This window comes from Cucumis melo, chromosome 4 (genome assembly GCF_025177605.1).
Source record: "Cucumis melo cultivar AY chromosome 4, USDA_Cmelo_AY_1.0, whole genome shotgun sequence".
NCBI classification, from domain to species: domain Eukaryota; kingdom Viridiplantae; phylum Streptophyta; class Magnoliopsida; order Cucurbitales; family Cucurbitaceae; genus Cucumis; species Cucumis melo.
This window is the reverse complement of record NC_066860.1, coordinates 722,118-741,592: the sequence shown is the minus strand read 5'-3', so window position 1 is coordinate 741,592 and position 19,475 is coordinate 722,118. Positions and strand designations below refer to the sequence as shown.

Sequence of the window (19,475 nt, the reverse complement as noted above, 5' to 3'; positions counted from 1 at the left end):
TGATTTATTTATAAGTTGCGACACAATTCAATTTATATTAAAATAACTTTCTTCACGTTTTGGACTACTACAACAATTAACTTCAACTGTTATAATTTATGACATAATAGTTAAATATGTACTTTATTTACCATTTTAATCTTCATTCCAAAGCAGGGGTAATTGTCGGTCGGAATCAGTTTGGGTAATTGTCGGTCGGAATTGTCAGTCGGAATCAGTTTTTTTATAAAACCGATTCCGAACCAACCATATAGATTTAGTAAAAAAACCGATTCCGAACCATAGTAGATTTAATAAAGTGTCAAACCGACTTTGACATCAATAACTATGACATCAATAACTAGGGGGCAGGCTTTGTCAAGTCGGTTTAACACTTAAAAATACTTTTTAAAAGTTCTCGATTTGAAACTTTCGAAAAAATCGAACGACTTGATTTTTCGATTTATTATGCTCGTCCTTTTTCAGAGAACCATGATTTCCTGGCAGGCAGAACATGACAAAAATCCAATGGAAAAACAAAATATTCTAGAGATGAATTACAACTTACAAGATAAAAGCAAAATTCTGTAATCGAGTCCAACACATAATTTTTTTTCTATTTTTTACAATCTCCTGAATCCCAAAACCCAAACAATGACTCCACCAACCAATACATCAAATTACTCAATAAAATAACAACTCAGTCTACTCTTTGCCACCGATTACATTTTTACGAATTTAGTTCTGCTCAAGAAGGCATTCATAGATATAAAACCTCATCTTTGTTACCTGAATGGGCTGACAGTTCAAGAAGGTTGAGGTGTTCAAAGCAAAAACCAAGAAACACTGGATTCCTTCAATAACCCCTCGTATTGTCCTTCATTAGCACGCGCATCCGCTCGACTGCGGCTGGGATTGTGCGGCACCACTTCCTGTGGACTTCAAGTTAACATCGACCATGTCTTCTTGTTTTGTTGACGACAGAGTTTCCATTCCCGGCAATGCTGCAGCAATTTTTCGGAAAAGTGCCTGTGGAAGTAATATAGTTCCCCAGTTACAAAGACAAAAATAGGCAAATTTCCATCTAACGCACTCTCTTGTGAGCTAGAAATATGAAGAACGCCCAACAAGTGGAATCAATATTAATTGGAAAGAAAATAACATTGCAAGGATGGATTACTTGCTTTGATACTATTTTAAGCCAAGGATGGATCAAAAGCTTAAGTTGAAGGATCAACTCAAATTTAATACTATACTATCTAACATGATTTAACATAGATTAGAGCTTCCTGTCATAGTAGGAATGAGATTTCGTATTGATTTTACCTTGATATTGAATCCAGCTTTAGCACTTGTTTCGATAAACATGACATTTAGTTCACGGGCTTTGGCTTCTCCTTCCTCTATGGAGACTTGCCTAGGGATGCAGCATATGGGAAAATGGTGAAACAAAATGCTAAACAAGACTTCTTGGAAATGAAAATATGAATATGTAGAGCAAGAAGAACAATCGTAGTATTAGAAAACATGGGATTCCATCTCAGAACAACTAACAATGAGAGAGTAGCCTTTAGTTACTATCTTATTAAGATTATGAGGTCCCTATGTTTAACCAATGCAGAATCCTCAACAGGTAGATCACAACATCATGTTCTACACAAACAATATTTACTCTTTTTCCACACATCACATACAACATAAACGTAAGATTATCTGATAAAGATACAATATACAACTGCTAACATTATATAAGTAGGAACCACTTGGAAGTATTTCCTAAAAGTTGAAAACTATGTATCTATATATAAAGTTTCGAACAATTATTTCCTGCTGTTCTTTTGTTCTTCTAATTTCATTAACTATCATAGTATAATACTATTACGTGTCATCTAAGTTCAATATTTAACTAGGTGATTAATTTAAGAGAAGTATCTAACTAGATGAAACTCAAATTTCAATTTATTTTCAAAGCTACATTCAGAAATCTTATAGTACAATAAGTAGCATATAAAAAAAAAAAAAAAACTACTACTAGTTTCTTTTTTTTCAAAAAAAAAAAAGGAGGGAAGGGGGGATGAGGTTCTAGACATTGCCCAACTTTCGAAATAACTAATTACAGATTGTTTGCTGAGTCGCCTCATAAGGGGTACAGTAGTATTTGCATTGAGCAGTAAGGAGGAAAATTCAAATATATGACCTTTAGACAGACCTTAATGTTTCAATTAATTGAATTATGCTTTGAGTTTTTAAAAGGTAAAAAAAATATGAAATACATCACCACTTCAAGATCATCAACGTTTTGCTAGCAGGGTTTGCAAATTATTCAGATTTGAAACAGCCAAAATTATGGAACATGCACACAAAATAAAGAAAAACCATGGCCAGGTATTACCTCTTCTCCACAAGGTCCGTTTTGTTCCCAACAAGCACTATAATGACATCACTGCCTCTCTCAGTGCGCACCTCCTCAATCCACTTTGAAGTGTTTAGGAAAGTTTGCCGGCCTGAGTAGCAACAGGATGAAAACAGTTAAAAATAGTCCATTGACCACATCATGGCAAGGACTCCCTATATGCAATCAATTAACTATATGAGATTAAGGATCTAAAGGCTTTCGGATATTAGATCCCAGATCCACCCCAGGAGTATACAAAATAGTTTATCACATGAAATAATACACATTTTCAAGTGGTTACTTAATTATTATTCTCATTCTATAGAAAATTTCAGATTCCATACTTGCAACATCATAAACGATGACAGCGACAGATGAGTCCCTGATATAGCTTGGTATTAAACTTCTGAATCTTTCCTGTCCAGCAGTGTCCCTGAGAAACAAAGTGACATAAAATTTTAAAACGTACAGCAAAAACCCAATTTCCTGTAAAGGACAAATAAGGAAGTTAGACACTTCAATTAACTAGAATTAGAAGTATCGTGAATATATGTGCACACGATTAAAAATTAATACATAAATTTAAAAGATGTGCCTAACCATCAAAGGAAAATTTTTATTAGCACCTATAACATTATCATTTATTTGATTGAATTAGAAACCGCAGAGATATATTAAACATTGCTTGTCACTTAGCTTCTAGATGAGATTTCCATAGAACCTAAATTAGTTCCTTGTACAGTAAAATGAAGTCTTGTATATTTTTGGAAGAGGATACAACACTTTGCATTTTTTCTTTTTCTTTTTGTATCTCCTCTTTCAACTTTGAGTCGAAGCAGGCACAAAGTGAACAGGCCAGGCCAAGTTAAAAGAAAACATAAAGGTTCTCCCCAGTAGGTCATGTTCAGAAAGAAAGTATGGTAACAGAAAAGATTAGCAAAAGAGACCTAAAAAGAAGCCACGAGACTCTAATGAACTGACTCCCCATTTGTTCTGACAAGTGGCAGTGGTATTTGTTGAAGATGAGTTTGAACTTTTATTTAGACTTCATGGTTGGAAAGAAACAATAGAGTCTTTCAAGAGGTTTTTCTTGTTTTGTGGAATCAAATTATTTCTAGGGAATTTCCCTGATGCAGATTTGTACAAACCTTTTACTGTTAACCATGAGTTTTATTCTCTTTGTGCCAACTGGAATGTTATTTTCACCAACTTCCTTGCCCAGGTTTGAGGCTTTACTTCTCTCCTTTTTCACATTTAACAATTTCAATTTTATCCACATACATAAACAATGATGTGAGATCAAGAACTATTATCTAAAGAATAGGAACACGAACAATTAGTGAGCTTTCTGGAGAAACATTACTTTCATTAATTCTATCCCAGAACATGGGCTCCCTCGCTATGAAACCTTTATGTTTGGTTTTTCCAATATATAGACATTGATTCTGCAGAAGGACAGAGGGCACAATTTCAACCATTGAGGCGGCTCCCTTTTTCTATTTGAAATTTGATCCATCCCAAAAGAATTTTTTCAAATTTCTAACAATTTATTGGGAATACTATGGAAGCGTTAAATGCAGCAAATGAGCACCCACCTCCACAGTCTACAGACTGGAGCAGCATACCAGTTCAATCATTTTTTTAGAATTTTCCACCAAAAAGGATTTCAAATTCAGACTTTTCAGATGTCTTTCGCGGGGTCTGAAGACTCTGCATCCTTAAACTTATTTTAAAGTTTCAAAAGAGAATAGTTTTAATCTAGAAGGAATAGCTACATTGGGTTGTTTGCATAAAACTTTTGTTCAAGAAATCTATCATTTACACCATGGACTTGAGTACATAATTCACACAAGTTCTTCCATTCTCAAGGACAAATAAATCACATGCTTAATAAATATACAGACGTGAAAATGTGATTTACGGATAATTCTTGTGGAAGAGTAATGTGAATTAGTAAAAACAAAAGAAAGCAGTCGCCTAGATATGAAAAATCATGAAAGTTAATGAATCTTTATATTACCACAACTGCAGTCGAACGGTACGATCTTCCAGATACATGGTTTTTGAGAGAAAATCAATACCAATGGTAGCCTGTACAATGGCACAAAAACAAATATATTGCAAGAAGTGAATGTGTGGTATAAATTTGAAACTGAAATTTAGAAAGAACTTCATAGTATCCCACCAAAGATAAAAGACGAATGAAAATAGACAGTGAAAAAGATGGAAGTGTGTATCTACCATCCACATCAAGCAGGATGGATCTAGCATGTTTCTACTTGTTATCAACTTAAAAACAAATCAGTAGCACAATCTACAAGCCCACGGAACACTAATCACTGATTCACTCTTTACCTGCTCCCTCTACAAATCCTGTTCTCCATAGTAGCTGGGACAAAAATGTCCCAAGAGTCCAAGACCATATGGAACTTAACATGTCGTGCCGTCAATGCAGTTACAATAACCAAGATACATCCGATTTCATGAATCATACTTGTTACAGCTTGGTGCAATTAGAATTACCAAATTGAACATAAAAATGATTAAGAATCTTTGCCAATGTGTCAGAGAGAGATAGTCGAAGCATTTTTTACATACATGACATGGAACAGCATTACCAAATTGAACATAAAAGTGATTATGAAACTTTGCCAATGTGTCAAAGAGAGATAGTCGAAGCATTTTTTACATACATGATATGGGACGAGCATATAATTGCACTATCAAGTCGAAAGTTGGATAATTAGCAATACTCACCAACTCCATGAGGTAAGGACTAAAATAGTGGTTGTTTATAGTACAAAGTCAACGAACTATTCTTCAAATAATCCAACAAAGTAACATAGAGGAAACAATTCTGCAAAACGTACTCGATAAACTAGTACCACAGACTAATGTTGTCGACAAGAAACAACGCTAAAATTTGACATCATCCACCTGGAAGCAGCAAGGTCAGAATCATAGACTTAAGACTCTGCTTAATTACTGAACTCTTGACTAAAAACCAATATATTGAAACAGTTACAGTGTGTAAATAAAATGCTGATCGCCTAAGAACAAAAACCAAAAGATCTAAAAACGTAAACACGGAGTTCTTATCCTCCTCAATGACACAATCCAACACACAGCAGAAAAGAAAGCTACATAGAATCGTAGAAAACTACAAGAGGAATCAAAATTAAAGATGAAACAACAGGATCAGGCATTGATTAACAGTTTGGAAACCGATCCGAGCGCGCAGTGTGATAGAAACGAAGGATCTACTCATTTAAGGATTGAGCAAGGAATTACCTGATATGTATTATCGAATTTGTCGTACATGAAGCGTGTAATGATGCTGGTTTTGCCAACAGACTGGTCACCGAGAAAGACGAGCTTATACTTCGCCAGAGCTGAGGTGGGAGCCATTTCCGGGGAGATCTGTGATTGAAAATTCCGAGAGAGGAAGAATTAAGGGATGGAGAAGAAGGTTTGGGAATGAAATGAAATGAGTTGCAAATGGAAGAAACTCTGGATTTTGGTTTGTTCTTTGTGTTGATTTGCTTTCAGTTTCGCACTAACTCCTCAAGGATCTAAATTTCTTTACAAACGGGTCGGATCCAATTTCTCGGTTCGTTCTCACCCTTCATTTTTTTTTTTTAATTAAAAAATATTAACATATTTTTATATATTATTCTCAACTTGTTTAAATTATTAATATATAACTTTGTAGGAAATATGATGCTGTCTTTTCTTTAAAAAAAAAAAATTATTAAGATGTAATGTTTGACACCTTGACTATATTTTTCAATGAAAACAAAATTTGAACCTTATGAATAAATGTGTATTTCATTATCAATGTATTGACCTATGTCAATACCAATGTATTGGATCATTGACTTCAAGTCCTATTTAGTTCCTCTTCCTCACATTTTAAAAGTGGTATTTAAAAAAAATATATATATATATTTTAAACTATATTGGTATGATTTGAACGTTATTTTAAATTATATTACATTTTTTATTTAAATGTCTTTACGAAATTCTATTTTATAATATACCATATTTAATTTTAAGATCTTTTTCTTCCAATGATTTAGTTTATAAAATATGGTTGATAGTAATTTAGTATTTTTATTTATAATATTGTGGCAATACAATCCTCGATGGAATGTAATAAATTAATTGGGAGCTCAATATTTTTGTAAAGTAGAGAGTATACATCATAAGTAATATTAAAAATATATACTTAATTTTGATAACCTTTTTAGAACGAGAATCTAATTGTTAAAAATTGGAAAGTAAATCGACAAAAGTGTAGCATTGTAGAGAATAAAGATCAAATTGTGATAAACTAACACTACTAAGGTTGAACTATTGCAAACAAATTCTAGGACCAACAAAATAAAGGACTAGTCTTAAAAATAAGGTTTTTTTTTTAATCAAACTAATGACAAAGATTGGGAAACCACGAAAAAATAAACAAAAGAAGGGTTTAAGTTGAAAGTATTGTAAAACATAGTGTAAAATTGTCATGTACGAGTATACGGTTTCCTTTAATCCAATCACAATCCACCTGGTCAAAGTTATGACGACAGTCGCGTTATGAACACACAAATTCTATGTCAATCGTGTACTGGATATACAACTTGTCCACCTAAATTTCACAATACTTTTATGACAATCCTATTTTTTTCAAATAATTATTTAAGTATAATTGTTTTGAAAATTCTCTAAATAAAGAAAAGTGAACCAAACAACTAATAGTGAAGTTGAATCTATGTTTCTTGTTTCCACAAAAAAACCTATTTCTTGTTATATGTCTATCTAAAAACACATTGATGATTGCAAAATTTATTTGCACCAATCAATATGAATCAAAATATTAACAAATAGTTATTCACGCAAGGGTTTAAATCAATTCAATACTTAGCATGAAATTTTAATTAACACAACTTTAAATTTAAGACGTGAGTTAAGTGTAAAATGTAAATTAAATAATTGACTCAAAATTCAAGGTTTCACATCAAACAAATTAAAGTGAACCAAAATGAACTTGAATCTTTATCCATAATTATTATACGAAAAAAAATTAACACTACTAAACAAATCAAACAATTAATCAATAAGCCATACCTATGAAAGAAAATTTATTTTAAATAACAACAGTTTTAAAAAAAACTACAAATATAACATAATATCACGATATATTTATGATAGATAATAGAACAATCATATTATTATATAGGAATATCTATTAAATGTGATATTTTACTATATTTCATAAATATTTTAATTCATTTTTATATATTTGAAAAGAAAACAACACCGAACCTAAATATTCTAAAATTAAATACGAGACACAATATAATATAACAGAGTTGAAGGGCATTGCTGCAAAATTCAAAATTACAAGCGGCGACTTCGACTAGGGGGGTTTAAGCAAAGGGTTTTTGCTTTCATTTCCGCCGTTGCCGCTTCCTTCACTGGCCGTATTTTCTTGGTTCTTCGTCGCTCCCGTAGTGACTCAGTTGAAGCCACAGCCGCCATAGGGTTTAACACGGTTAGCTCAGACTTGGACGATAAACTTTTGCATTTCAATCTCTTTCTGCAAACTGCTTCAGTTAGGGTTTGTGTTAATTTCTATAGTTTATTGATTGATACGGGTTCATGAATTGATGGTTCATGAAATTCTTCCCGTGAAATGATCTAAAATATCGAGCATAACGTTCTGCACTAAATGCATCGTGGCGTTTCCATATTTGCACATCGGATTTTTGCGAGTTCCAGTGTTGTCAGAACTAGCAGTGGATTTCTGTTCTCCGAGCTCAATCCTCTGAAATCTAGTTTTCATGGATTTCCATTGTGTAGGGTGTTTTCCTTTATGCCGGCGCACCGCCGTGCGCCTGATCCCGACGATCCATCCAACTTGTTGAAGGAGGATGGAATCTCTGTTTGTTCCCAGATGTGGATAGAGAATTTTCGCGAACCGGATAGGATTGTTTCCAATTTGACCACGTATCTTCGGAGGTTTGAATTATGGGTTTTGGCGTACCAGAAAGTTTGTACGGATGAGATGGGCGCATATATGCCTCGAAATGCAATTCAAAGGTCAGCATTGGAAGATTTACTTGCGCTTAGAAATGCAGTTCTAGATAGTAGGTTCAAATGGGGGGCAAGATTGGAGTTCTTCATAAAATCACCAAAAGATAAGACGGATTATGGAGCATTGTCAAAGAGGAAGATAAAGGCTATATTGACAACGACACAGCCTGCTGCATTTCAAGATAAAATTGTTCAAGAGGTTCTGTTTATGATTCTGGAACCAATTTACGAAGCTCGGTTTTCGTCAAAGTCTTATGCATTTAGGCCAGGGAGGAATGCACATACGGTGTTGCGGGTAATTAGAAGGCATTTTGCTGGTTATTTATGGTATGTGAAAGGGGATTTAAGTACAATTTTAGATGGTATGAAGGTAGGGGCAGTTATAAATGCTTTAATGAGAGATATTAGAGATAAAAAAGTGATTGATTTAATTAAATCTGCTTTGGTTACGCCAGTTATAACAAGCAAGATCGACGAAGGGGAAAAGAAGAAGAAGAAAAGGAAGTATCAGAAGAAGAGAGTATTAGCTGACGATGAACCAAAGCCTGATCCATATTGGTTGGAGACATTTTTTGGTTTTGCTCCTGAAGAGGCAGTGAAGAATCCTTCATGGGGACACTGTGGGATACTTAGCCCTCTTCTAGCTAATATTTGTTTAGATGAATTGGACCGCTGGATGGAGGGAAAGATCAAAGACTTCTACTCTCCATCTAAGAGTGATGTTATATGGAATAGTCCTGAAGGAGAAGCAGATCAAGGAAATACATCCTGGCCAGAATTTGTACCGACAAGTGGTCCGGACAAGACACGGAAGATGGATTACATTCGATATGGAGGTCATATTCTGATTGGCATACGAGGACCTAGAGCAGATGCAGCAACATTAAGAAAGCAATTGATTGAATTTTGTGATGAGAAATATATGCTCAAGCTTGACAGCGAGTGCCTTCCCATTGAACACATTACCAAGGGTATCATGTTTCTCGATCATGTACTTTGTCGAAGAGTCGTTTACCCAACGCTTCGGTATACTGCTTCTGGTGGTAAGATCATTAGCGAGAAAGGTGTTGGTACGCTCCTTTCTGTCACGGCTAGCTTGAAACAATGCATTAAGCAATTCAGGAAGCTGAACTTTCTAAAGGGTGATAGAGATCCTGATCCACAGCCTTGTTTTAGAATGTTTCATGCGACACAAGCTCACACAAATTCACAAATGAACAAGTTTTTGTTAACAATTGTGGAGTGGTACAAATATGCAGACAATAGGAGGAAAGTGGTGAACTTTTGCTCTTACATCTTAAGAGGTTCACTTGCAAAGCTATATGCTGCAAAGTACAAACTCCGTTCACGAGCAAAAGTTTACAAGATTGGTGCTCGAAATCTTAGCCGCCCTTTGAAAGAGAAGAAAGGACAATCGCCTGAGTACCACAATCTTCTGAGGATGGGCCTTGCTGAGTCAATTGATGGCCTTAAGTTCACTCGGATGTCTCTTGTCCCTGAGACAGACTACACCCCCTTGCCAAATAACTGGAGACCGGATCATGAAAAGGCCCTGCTCGAATTTATAATGCTTGAAGATCCTAGAACACTTGAGGAGCAACGTAGCTGCATTAGGGAACTGGGCCTTGTCTCACCTCAAGATTACATTTCAATGCTTGTATGGAATTACAAGAGGAATGCAACCATGGATCAGATGTCCCTAATGAACAGTGGCGATCATCGAATATTGGGTTTGAACCTGGATAGTCATGATTCCAAATCCAAAGAATTGGAAGAGCATGACCAAGCAGCTGAAGTATAAAGTTCTTTTGTTCGGATATTATGCTCCATCTTCAAACCTAAGGAAAAACTTTGCATCCTTTGGACTCCGATTCATTACCGCTGTTAGAACATTCAAATTAACAATTCAAGACGTTCGGTAAAATTCCAAGTTCTCAATGATTCGCACTGCTGTGCTTTCAAGTCTCATCTTAACGATATGACAACCGTCTCGGTGATCTGTATCAGAAATTATGGCATTGTATCAGGTATGGGTTACATATTCTCCTCCGTAAATTCGGAGGTTCTGTTTCCTATGTGGCTCTAATTTTGACGTGGATCAATTGTGTGGTTGGGATACTAAAAGGTTAATTTTTCCATCTGATGTACTTGGCCATTAATTTTTCCAATAGAAAATCATACATGATTTTAGTTGCAGGTATATCTTTTCTGTTGATTTTTTCATACAGGATTTTGGTATATTTTTCGATGCAGATGGTTGTATCAGGTACGAATTTCTCAAATAATTCCCAGATTTTTGTTTTTCGCTCATTAATTGGTTTAGTTTGTTGCTGAATTCTGCCTTCCAGTCCTACCAAGAAATATTCAAACAGGTACTTAATCGGCCTAAACTTGCTCTGAGATAAAATTTGCTGTGGCTGGGCTGGGATGCAGGGGGAGGAATTCATTAGGTTGTTATTAGCAAATCCACTATTTATTGTTTTTATTGGAGAGTTAAAATTTCGAATTAGTCTATATTGATCGACTGTCTCCATTGTGTTGTTACTAGTAAATACCAGTATATTATTGTTTTGGATCCAGAGAAGGTTCAAACCCATTTTGCCGTTCTCTTTAATCTTTCCGTTGAAGGACCAAGAGAAAAAAACTCAACTCGAGAGTTACAAACGTCAAAGTTTAGTGTCTAAAGCTTATAATATAACCAACCATAGTTCTTTTATAGCAAACACCAAATAGAGGCAATATTACAATAGTACTATGAAAACTTTTCAACATAAACGATGTCTGACATTTGAAACGATGTAGTACGTTGTTCTACAACAGAAACATTAATTAACACTCCCAAAACACAAACCATATACCAAAAGCCCCCCAAAAAATGCATATTATTGCTAAAAGGCCTTTCTAAACCCATCAAATTTCTCTTTATAGCCCCAACTCCAAACCATTAAAAACTATAGGGCATCATCATCCATCACTTAACACATGTTGATAAAAGCAAGAGAAATTGCAACCAACTGAAAGAACCCATCATTGGTCTCTGACAAAGGAGAAACTTCCCCACCTTTCTCCTTATACCCATCTTCACAACTCACTGGTGCATCCATGGCTGCACTCACCGCTGTTTTTGCTGTCTCATAATCCTCCATTTTCAAACCTCTCAAAGCTTTTTTCAAATCAGAAACAGCCTCAGAATAAAGCTCCAAACAGCTCTTCAAACAATTCAATGAATATTTCCCCCATTTCTCACTTGTTCTTTTCATTAGCTCTGAAATCTCTGACCTAATTTCTGTGGCATTGGCCTTTGCTTGGTTGATTGAAATCATAACCAAGTCTTTGAAATCTGCATCTTCGGAATTGGGATTGGCTTTTAGGGTTTGGACACATAGTTTGTAATCAACATATGGGTCTGTTTTCGCAGCTAATTTGCAATAGTGTTGAACAATGTCCAAACCATATGCTAATTGAATAAGTGTTGGAACACAAAGAAGAAATAAAATTGATTTTGCAATGGGGTTTTCCATTTTGAGAATTTAGGGATTGTGAGTTTCAAACTGAAGGAAGAAAGAGATTTATAATCCTTTTTTTTTTTTTTTTTTTTTGTGGGTAGCACGTTCATGAAGAAAACCAGATTTTTGGAGGAAATTAATTGATGACTTTATTTTACTTTGGAGGAAAAAAATATTATGGGATGGTGTTCTTGAGTTTGTGTTTTTTCTTCCCTTGATAGGCTTTGACCGAGAGTGGCTGATTTGTGATAGCACGTTAGTTATTCAAGATGAATTGTGACAGCACGTTAGTTATTGAATTACTAATTAGTTTTTTTGGCTTTGAAGATGAAAATGGTGTTTTGTAGGTTTAATTTTAAAAAACAAATACAAGAAATAAAATGGTTTGAAAGTTTAAGATTTTATTTAAACATAAACTTTAAAAATTTATGTGATTGGTCAATTAGTTAAGGTTTTTGACTTTGTCGAATATTCATTAAATACGAAATTAAAAGTCAATAGATGGTCAAGGAACAAAATTCTAACAAACAAAAACCTCAAAGTGCATTAACTAAGTTTACGGTAAACTAATTGTTGTGTCTTGTGGTTTTTAATTGCACATCTATTATTCTAACATCTCTAAGAGTGTTCTATATAGCTTAATGAGCATCATAGGACAGATAAACTTTGAATAATCATTTAAAACAAGGATCACATTTATACATTATCCAATGTGTAACCATTGTGTCATGTTGACAAAAATTGTACCTCTACTGTCGAAAAATCTCTCCGATGAACACCTAATCAGAAGCATAGTGTCAAAAGATTGAAGGGCAAAATAAGCATTTACTAAAAACGTTGTGGAAGAAAAAGAAAAATAAAAAATTATCAATGACCTGATTTATGTATACTAATCTATATATTTTTCAACCGTACATTATACTTTTTTAAAAAAGAAAAGAATTGCCGAATTTATTTTGAAAATGTGCACTGGACTCAAAGGTTGCTCTAGAACTAAGTTTTTAAAGCAACATAGGAATAGTTTATTGCTGGAAAGAAAAAAAAAATGACATTATTCTCTGTGTTCCTTCTCGTTGTGGGTCAAAATGGCCCGTCGGCCGACCTGTTCTATTGCTATACTTACTACACGTTTTTTGGTGCATCGAATCCAATGGTAATTGAAATGTTATTTTTTATTCAATTTAAAAATTCTAAGAAAATTATTGTATTTTTTTAAAAGAAAAAATTACTATGAACTTTTCTTTATTCATATTAATGATTTTAAATGATAAAATTATTTAAAATATTTATAAATATAACAAAAATTTACTTGTCAGTCTTTGTTATTGATAGAGTGATATTTTGTTATATTGAAAAATTATTCTAAAAAATAACAAAATATCAAAACTATTTACAAAATTTCAAAATTCCATAAATCTCTTGTTGTTCATTTAAAGTTATTCTTATTCTTTCTTACAATTATTATAACGTGAATGCTTAAAAACCAACGATTGTGATTAACTTATAAGTCAATCATGCACAAATCAGGTTTTATGCCTGATGAACCCTTGAAAGTGACTTAATATAATTACAACTAATTTCTGTGATTATAATTTCTGTAAAACGTGCCTATGATGTTCCTCCATGTAAACCGACCGCCCAAAGGTAACGAAGTTAGAACTCCTTAAATCAACGATAAATATTTTCTTCAAAAAGACTATCAAATGTCTAAGAAAGATACGAACAGTTATTTCTTAAGATTGAAGTTAAATTATAAGTTTTGATTGATATCGATAGATTTCTCATATGATATGCAAATCAATACAGAGCTTCGTACTGATGTGGTATATGGTTATTTCTTTAACATATTTTAATGTTTAAGTCGCTATCGAGGATATTGAGCTAAGTGCTCGTTAGGTCGGTTTTAAACATTATTTACGCAATATCAATGAGAAGGGAAATCTGATTCAATTAATCAAGGTAGGTTTCCTTACAAAATTGTTCAGTCTTTAACGTATTTCTTTTGCTAAAACAAGTTTAATTCAATAGTAATTTATTTTATCTCCTACCTCGGAGGTAGATTGTTCGAATCTCATCCATCTTTAATTATTGCGCTGAGAAAACGTTGTCTTAGATCTAAGTTTTGTCTTTCTTCTTCGTCGTCGTCTTCTTCTTTTTGATATTGGAGTAAGATTTCTCAATATTATTGATTAATTAGGGAGACTAACCGATATAAACACAGGAAAAGGCATTCAGCCAATAACAGAAGACATGATCCTATTATCAGAACTCTAATTATTGCTTTGTTGTCTACATTTTACTCAAGACGAAATCAAATTTAGAGAACTAAAAGAAATTAAAATCTTTCTTTTCTTTTTTAAAATTTAGCTAACAATTCCTCATACGTATTAATTACCCCTATGGATCTTAATCAATTCCTCAACAGCAAACTAATATAAAAGAAATGAGAAAAACTATACTTTAATCTTTGAAAAAAATTATTATTCAGCAGAATATAAATGATTGATTACCATATGGATCTTAATTTTAAAATGAAATTAACAATTTAGTTCTAAATATATATAACCTTTCTTTCTTCCAAAGAAAATTGGAGATGATGAAAACGATGACAGATGGGACTTTGAGAAAGAAAACACGTACCAAGCACGTTGCAACGTGCATGGCTCCCGTTCCATGAACAGACCGACACTATCTTCTTAAGACCTCAATGCCGTTCCCATTTTTATATATACAAAGAAAGGAAATAAAAAAGAAAAAAAAAAAGGAAAAGAAAAGGTGAGAAAATATTTTGATAATGTCGGCGTCCCAGATAGATCCTCACGACAAGATGAGATCTAGAGACGTAAGCAAGGTGGCACGTGGCGAGCAAGCCCCAAGGCCAGCTCATGAATACGGCACCGTTTCAAAGCCTCCGCCGCCTTCTTCCACCTCCGTTCCTTCCGCTCAGACCAATGACGACCATCGCCGCAGCGGAAGCGAAGACAAAGACAAAGACAATAAGGTCTCTTTAATTTCCTTCGATAGGTAGAAATTAATGTCTTAGTTTGGATGGTTTAAGAAAGTAAATTTGTTATTTGTAAAATTATTTATTTTCAACTATAGTTTACATGATTTTTCTTTTTATGATGGAAGTGAGAGGTTGGGAATGTTCCAAAAACTAATGAAAATTTAACCCAAAACATAAAGAACTAAACCAAAATATGTCTAATGAACCATAAAGGTACTGGTTATCAACATACTGATGGAGGAGAAAATAATATTATGTTTGTTGATCATATATCTAAATTGCCCTATAAATTTCTAATGTTATATTTTAGAGAGTTAAACACATTTAATCCTAAAGAATAACCAAGAATTTAGTACTTTTACTTCAAAAGTTAGAAGTTAGAATTTTGCTTTTATCCCCCATGGGTTGGTCGCAGTTAATCATTCGTATGCCAAGTGAGTATTACTGAACTGACTAATGGTGTGAAATGATACACGACAAAGATTTATAATACACTATTCTTCTTTTAATTAAAGATGGCAATTCTCATACTTATTTTGGACCAGAGTTATGAACTCTAACCGACTTAAATCATATGATTGAACATAAAAGCTTAAATGGATGGGTTAGTGTAGGTATATTATTCAGTGTAAATATAGTATATGTTTTTTTTTTCTCAATATATCTATGAATTAGTTAGGGAGGCCGTGGGGGATTTGAACTTTCGAATTAATGAAGAGTATCCCTTCACATTATAACATTGCATATAGGTGGTAATGGATGAGGGAGTAGAAACAGCGCCAAGCGATCTTCGTTTTCCTTTCACCAATCAAACACGACATTGCTATGCACGCTATTTGGAATATCATAGGTAAATTGAAATGTACCTAATTGAACACATATATACACATGTTCTTTCGACCATTTGTTTAATTCGCACAAACTCATTTAATAACATATGGGGTTCTGTCGTTTAAATCTCAATCCAAACAACTAGACTAACTTGGGACATCTTAGGTGAATTAAAAGGTTTGTAATAACAAATATTTGTTTCATTTAATTCCCAACCATCGATGATACATAAAGAGAATCTTTTCAATTAGAAATGTGTATGAAATTGATTATATTTCTCTCTGATTTTTATTTTTATTAATTTGTACTTCTGTTATGTCATTTTGGCTCGTATTAGGTGCGTACAGAAGAAGGGGGAACACGCACCTGAATGCAAGAAGTTCGCCAACTATTATCGATCTCTATGCCCTGGTGAATGGGTAAGGGGGAAATTTTCAGTACCACAACACTTCACCTAACATCTTCTTTTATTATTCTGACGAGTATAGAGACATAAAAAGAGAGTTCTGCGTATAATATAATAACCCTGTCTATATACATATATATATACACTAAAGTCTAGCTAGTGAATATAATAAGGCCATATCTTTGGTTGGTGTACAGGTTGAGAAATGGAACGAGCAAAGGGAGCTTGGTGTCTTTCCTGGTCCGATCTAAGGTTTTGGTTTTGTCATGTGTGTGTGGATAAATAATCAAAAGTGGTTCATATATGATTCTACTACTTTCTACTTTCTACTTGTCAAATATTGTGTGAACTTTTACCGCCCATCCTTAATTTCACCGAATACCAATTGATATATGAATGTCAATCCAGTCAGCTCATGGGTACATGTACCACTTGACAGTTAATAGGAGTATTGTAATACTGGTGCATGCTTGAAAAAAAATATATTTGTTTCTTTTTGCATAAATTTCAATTCAAATAGACATTTTTGAAAAAATTATAAAAACAAAAAGTCAAAAAATAAAATAAATTAATAAATTAATATTTTATTATTTTCATGTGCTTGTCTTGTATTTATATAAAATAAACAAGTAAATTTATATTTATATAAAATAATATTTTATTTTTATTTTTCATATTAATGTTATTTTATTTTTATTTTTTGCTATTGGTGATATTTCTATGATGTAATAGAATATCGATTCTATGAGATTGAGATTATGATTTTTTAATCCTAGTCTTTATGGGAAACAATACTTGGAATACGCCTAGTCACTTAATTATACAAATCTAATATCATCATAGAGTCTCTTAATTAAACATATATTCGATTTGTATGTGCAAACCGACTAGTTTGCATACCAAGCTGTCACTTTGTCAAAAAAGGTCTAGCCAGGCTACCTAACTATCAATTAAAGTTAATGCCTTAATTAATTAAATGTTCTTGTCCTACTAGGGTCGATACAATCCATGTAAGTTTTATTAATTAGTTTAGGATTCTAGTAGGTGGTTTAGTTAATTGGATTGCATAATTAATTGACCTAATATCTTTAAACCTAGATTGAGTATGCATACAAAGGCCTATGGTAGAAATCGACATACTATATGTATGTATGTATAATTCAAATTTTATTAATGTTAAACATGATAGGTTGCATCAGTGAATATCAATAGAAATATAATTTTATCAATAGAAATATAATTTTATCAATGTTTATTAACGACGTTGTATATTTGGTAAATATTTTTTTTTTTGCAGTAATTTTGTTATTTATAATATTTTCTCATTGACCTAAGTTAATTAGGACACTAAAATCCAATTAAGAAAAGAATATAAACCTTTTTTAAAGTTTAAAAAGCTATTTATATTTTATATAAACTTATAAACTTATGTCCTATTAAATATAGTTGGTAAACAACAACTATCCTTATCATGGTTGGTCTTGAAACCTTTCCAACTCTCACCAACATGGTTTGTTTTTCAAAGCAGATGTTGCAATTGCTCAAGGTGATTTAGAAGTGAAGAAACCATAAAAGCCAAGCTTTCAAGAGTTAAAATAGAAAATATGATCTGACTATTTTTCTATGACAAATTCACCGTTGTCACCTAATTCCTATATGGCAACATATAGTTGACGATATATGTGGAAAAATAAAAAATAATCAAATGACAATATTATAAATTGATAAAGCAACTTTTCTTGTTAGAATTATTTTTGTTGTCTTCTTGAGGATTGTCAGATGGGATCTGACCTATTATAAGAGCTCAACGAGGAGGTCCAAACACAGATGAATGAGGAGTTATCTAACTAGAAACTCGTGGTCAGAGATTTTTCATGGCTCCTTCAAATTTTGCACTTTTGTATATTATGGTTGGTAATGGTTTTCAGATTCTTCGAATGACAGTTGTGACCATATTAATTTGTTGCTCTAGAATCCATGTTCACCAGCATCTCGTGGAACCCTTATTACGGTTATGCTGATTCTTGACGTTGTATCTGCTTATTTTGCTGTAATTTCTTTGTGGAGGACGATCGAGGTCGTGTGTTGACAATAACGATTTGAGGTCATTATGGTACTTTCACAAATCACACGTAGCAATTAGCATATGCAAAAGTCCATTCATTTTTAATCAAATTTGACACTTACTTTGGACCTACCGTAGAAAAATCCCGATTTTCAAACCTGCTGGCTCCGTTGCCATCCCTATCAGAAAAGAGATGGAAAAAAGGTATTGGGAAAAGTGGACAAAATAACCAAACGCATAGATATCAATTAATCACAATACAATACAAATTTTTTTTAATCAATGGTCATCCATTAAAAGCCAATTATTTAAGACAATTAACGAACCCATTATTTACATTTATTGCAGTACCGTTGAAAGGGAGACTAAACGATCTTTTCTTCTCTTTTTATGGAAGGAAAAAGAAAGGGCATTTAATGAAGGATATGGTAGGGTGGACAAGAGAACTGGGCCGTGCACGTGTACAAGCTGGCATCCCTCGCTATAAATTAATAGATATTAGATTTGTATTTATTGCACAACTTCGTCCCTTCTCCCTAAATAATTTCTATAATGTGTATTGAAGTGGAGATTGACGGAATATTTACCTATAGACTATCAAGGCAATAAAAATAATAATAATAGTAAAGAAATATGTATTGTATAATTCATTTCTTTTATTCTAAGCAAAAGGTCGAGAAAAATATGGTGTCAATTACAATCGAGTTAAAACTTTGTTTAGCCTATTATTCTAATAGATATAGGAAAACTTTTCTAAATATAATAAATTAGTTAAATATAATGAATCAATGAAATATTTATGTCCCACTAACAAGGTCGTTAGCCATTTTTTAAATATTTCATATTTGTCTTCTATTTTTTTCTCTATTTTATATTTTTATCTTCTTTTTCGGTATTCTTGCGATTTCTTCCGTTTGTTTTGTTTTTAAATTTCGGTAATCAAATATATCTCGTTTATTTCGTTTTTGTTGTTTCTCTCTCTTTATTTAGGTGCGGTGTTTCTTCCTCTTTTTTATTTTTTTTATTTTTTTCATTCACTTTCAAATCTTGAAAAAATGGGTTAGACATTTAAGTTTAAATTAAGCTAAATAGTGTGTAAAAAAAATATTGAAAAAAATCCGTTTGTACCAAAATTTGAAAAAAAAAGTTTAGCCAAATCTAAATGATGATGTAACCAAATTAAATTAAATGATAAAATTAAG

The 19,475-nt window shown here is 33.0% G+C and overlaps 4 protein-coding genes across 7 annotated transcripts; 2 read left to right on the top strand and 2 right to left on the bottom strand.

Annotated features, from left to right (window-relative positions):
- Positions 1 to 508: 508 nt before the first annotated feature.
- LOC103503500 (ras-related protein RABH1b) lies at positions 509 to 5,936 on the bottom strand. Its single transcript, XM_008467699.3, has 6 exons — positions 5,666 to 5,936; positions 4,395 to 4,465; positions 2,719 to 2,807; positions 2,372 to 2,483; positions 1,306 to 1,396; positions 509 to 1,008 (listed from the first exon to the last, which is right to left on the bottom strand). Exons 1-6 carry the CDS (start codon positions 5,780 to 5,782, stop codon positions 862 to 864), a joined length of 627 nt encoding a protein of 208 aa, XP_008465921.1. The 5' UTR covers positions 5,783 to 5,936; the 3' UTR covers positions 509 to 861.
- A 1,804-nt stretch (positions 5,937 to 7,740) lies between these two features.
- On the top strand, positions 7,741 to 11,050 carry LOC103503499 (nuclear intron maturase 2, mitochondrial). 3 transcript variants are annotated; one of them, XM_051083472.1, is made up of 2 exons: positions 7,741 to 10,485; positions 10,712 to 11,050. In XM_051083472.1, exon 1 carries the CDS (start codon positions 8,094 to 8,096, stop codon positions 10,257 to 10,259), a length of 2,166 nt encoding a protein of 721 aa, XP_050939429.1. In that variant the 5' UTR covers positions 7,741 to 8,093; the 3' UTR covers positions 10,260 to 10,485; positions 10,712 to 11,050. The 3 variants fall into 3 exon arrangements, with proteins under 3 accessions (XP_050939429.1, XP_050939427.1, XP_050939428.1); XM_051083470.1 differs by having other exon boundaries at positions 10,687 to 11,050; XM_051083471.1 differs by having other exon boundaries at positions 10,656 to 11,050.
- Positions 11,051 to 11,148: 98 nt separating this feature from the next.
- On the bottom strand, positions 11,149 to 12,055 carry LOC103503498 (putative invertase inhibitor). The gene has a single exon (XM_008467697.3). The coding sequence runs from the start codon at positions 11,977 to 11,979 to the stop codon at positions 11,434 to 11,436; it is 546 nt and encodes a 181-aa protein (XP_008465919.2). The 5' UTR covers positions 11,980 to 12,055; the 3' UTR covers positions 11,149 to 11,433.
- A 2,460-nt stretch (positions 12,056 to 14,515) lies between these two features.
- On the top strand, positions 14,516 to 16,601 carry LOC103503497 (putative cytochrome c oxidase subunit 6b-like). Of its 2 annotated transcripts, XM_008467696.3 has the most exons (4): positions 14,516 to 14,965; positions 15,721 to 15,821; positions 16,140 to 16,221; positions 16,406 to 16,601. In XM_008467696.3, the coding sequence occupies exons 1-4, from the start codon at positions 14,759 to 14,761 to the stop codon at positions 16,457 to 16,459; spliced, it is 444 nt and encodes a 147-aa protein (XP_008465918.1). In that variant the 5' UTR covers positions 14,516 to 14,758; the 3' UTR covers positions 16,460 to 16,601. The 2 variants fall into 2 exon arrangements, with proteins under 2 accessions (XP_008465918.1, XP_050939426.1); XM_051083469.1 differs by lacking the exon at positions 15,721 to 15,821 and having other exon boundaries at positions 14,516 to 14,988.
- Positions 16,602 to 19,475: the final 2,874 nt, after the last annotated feature.

Excerpts from the sequence above, each read along its gene's own strand:
- LOC103503499 (XM_051083472.1), top strand. The coding sequence starts at position 8,094 with ATGCATCGTGGCGTTTCCATATTTGCACATCGGATTTTTGCGAGTTCC.
- LOC103503498 (XM_008467697.3), bottom strand. The coding sequence starts at position 11,979 with ATGGAAAACCCCATTGCAAAATCAATTTTATTTCTTCTTTGTGTTCCA.
- LOC103503497 (XM_008467696.3), top strand. The coding sequence starts at position 14,759 with ATGTCGGCGTCCCAGATAGATCCTCACGACAAGATGAGATCTAGAGAC. Across the intron at positions 14,966-15,720 it reads ACAAAGACAAAGACAATAAG|GTGGTAATGGATGAGGGAGT; the intron begins GTCTCTTTAATT and ends CATTGCATATAG. Across the intron at positions 15,822-16,139 it reads CGCTATTTGGAATATCATAG|GTGCGTACAGAAGAAGGGGG; the intron begins GTAAATTGAAAT and ends GGCTCGTATTAG.
- LOC103503500 (XM_008467699.3), bottom strand. The coding sequence starts at position 5,782 with ATGGCTCCCACCTCAGCTCTGGCGAAGTATAAGCTCGTCTTTCTCGGT. Across the intron at positions 2,808-4,394 it reads ACCGTTCGACTGCAGTTGTG|GGACACTGCTGGACAGGAAA; the intron begins GTAATATAAAGA and ends TTTGTTTCTCAG. Across the intron at positions 1,397-2,371 it reads ACGGACCTTGTGGAGAAGAG|GCAAGTCTCCATAGAGGAAG; the intron begins GTAATACCTGGC and ends CTGCATCCCTAG.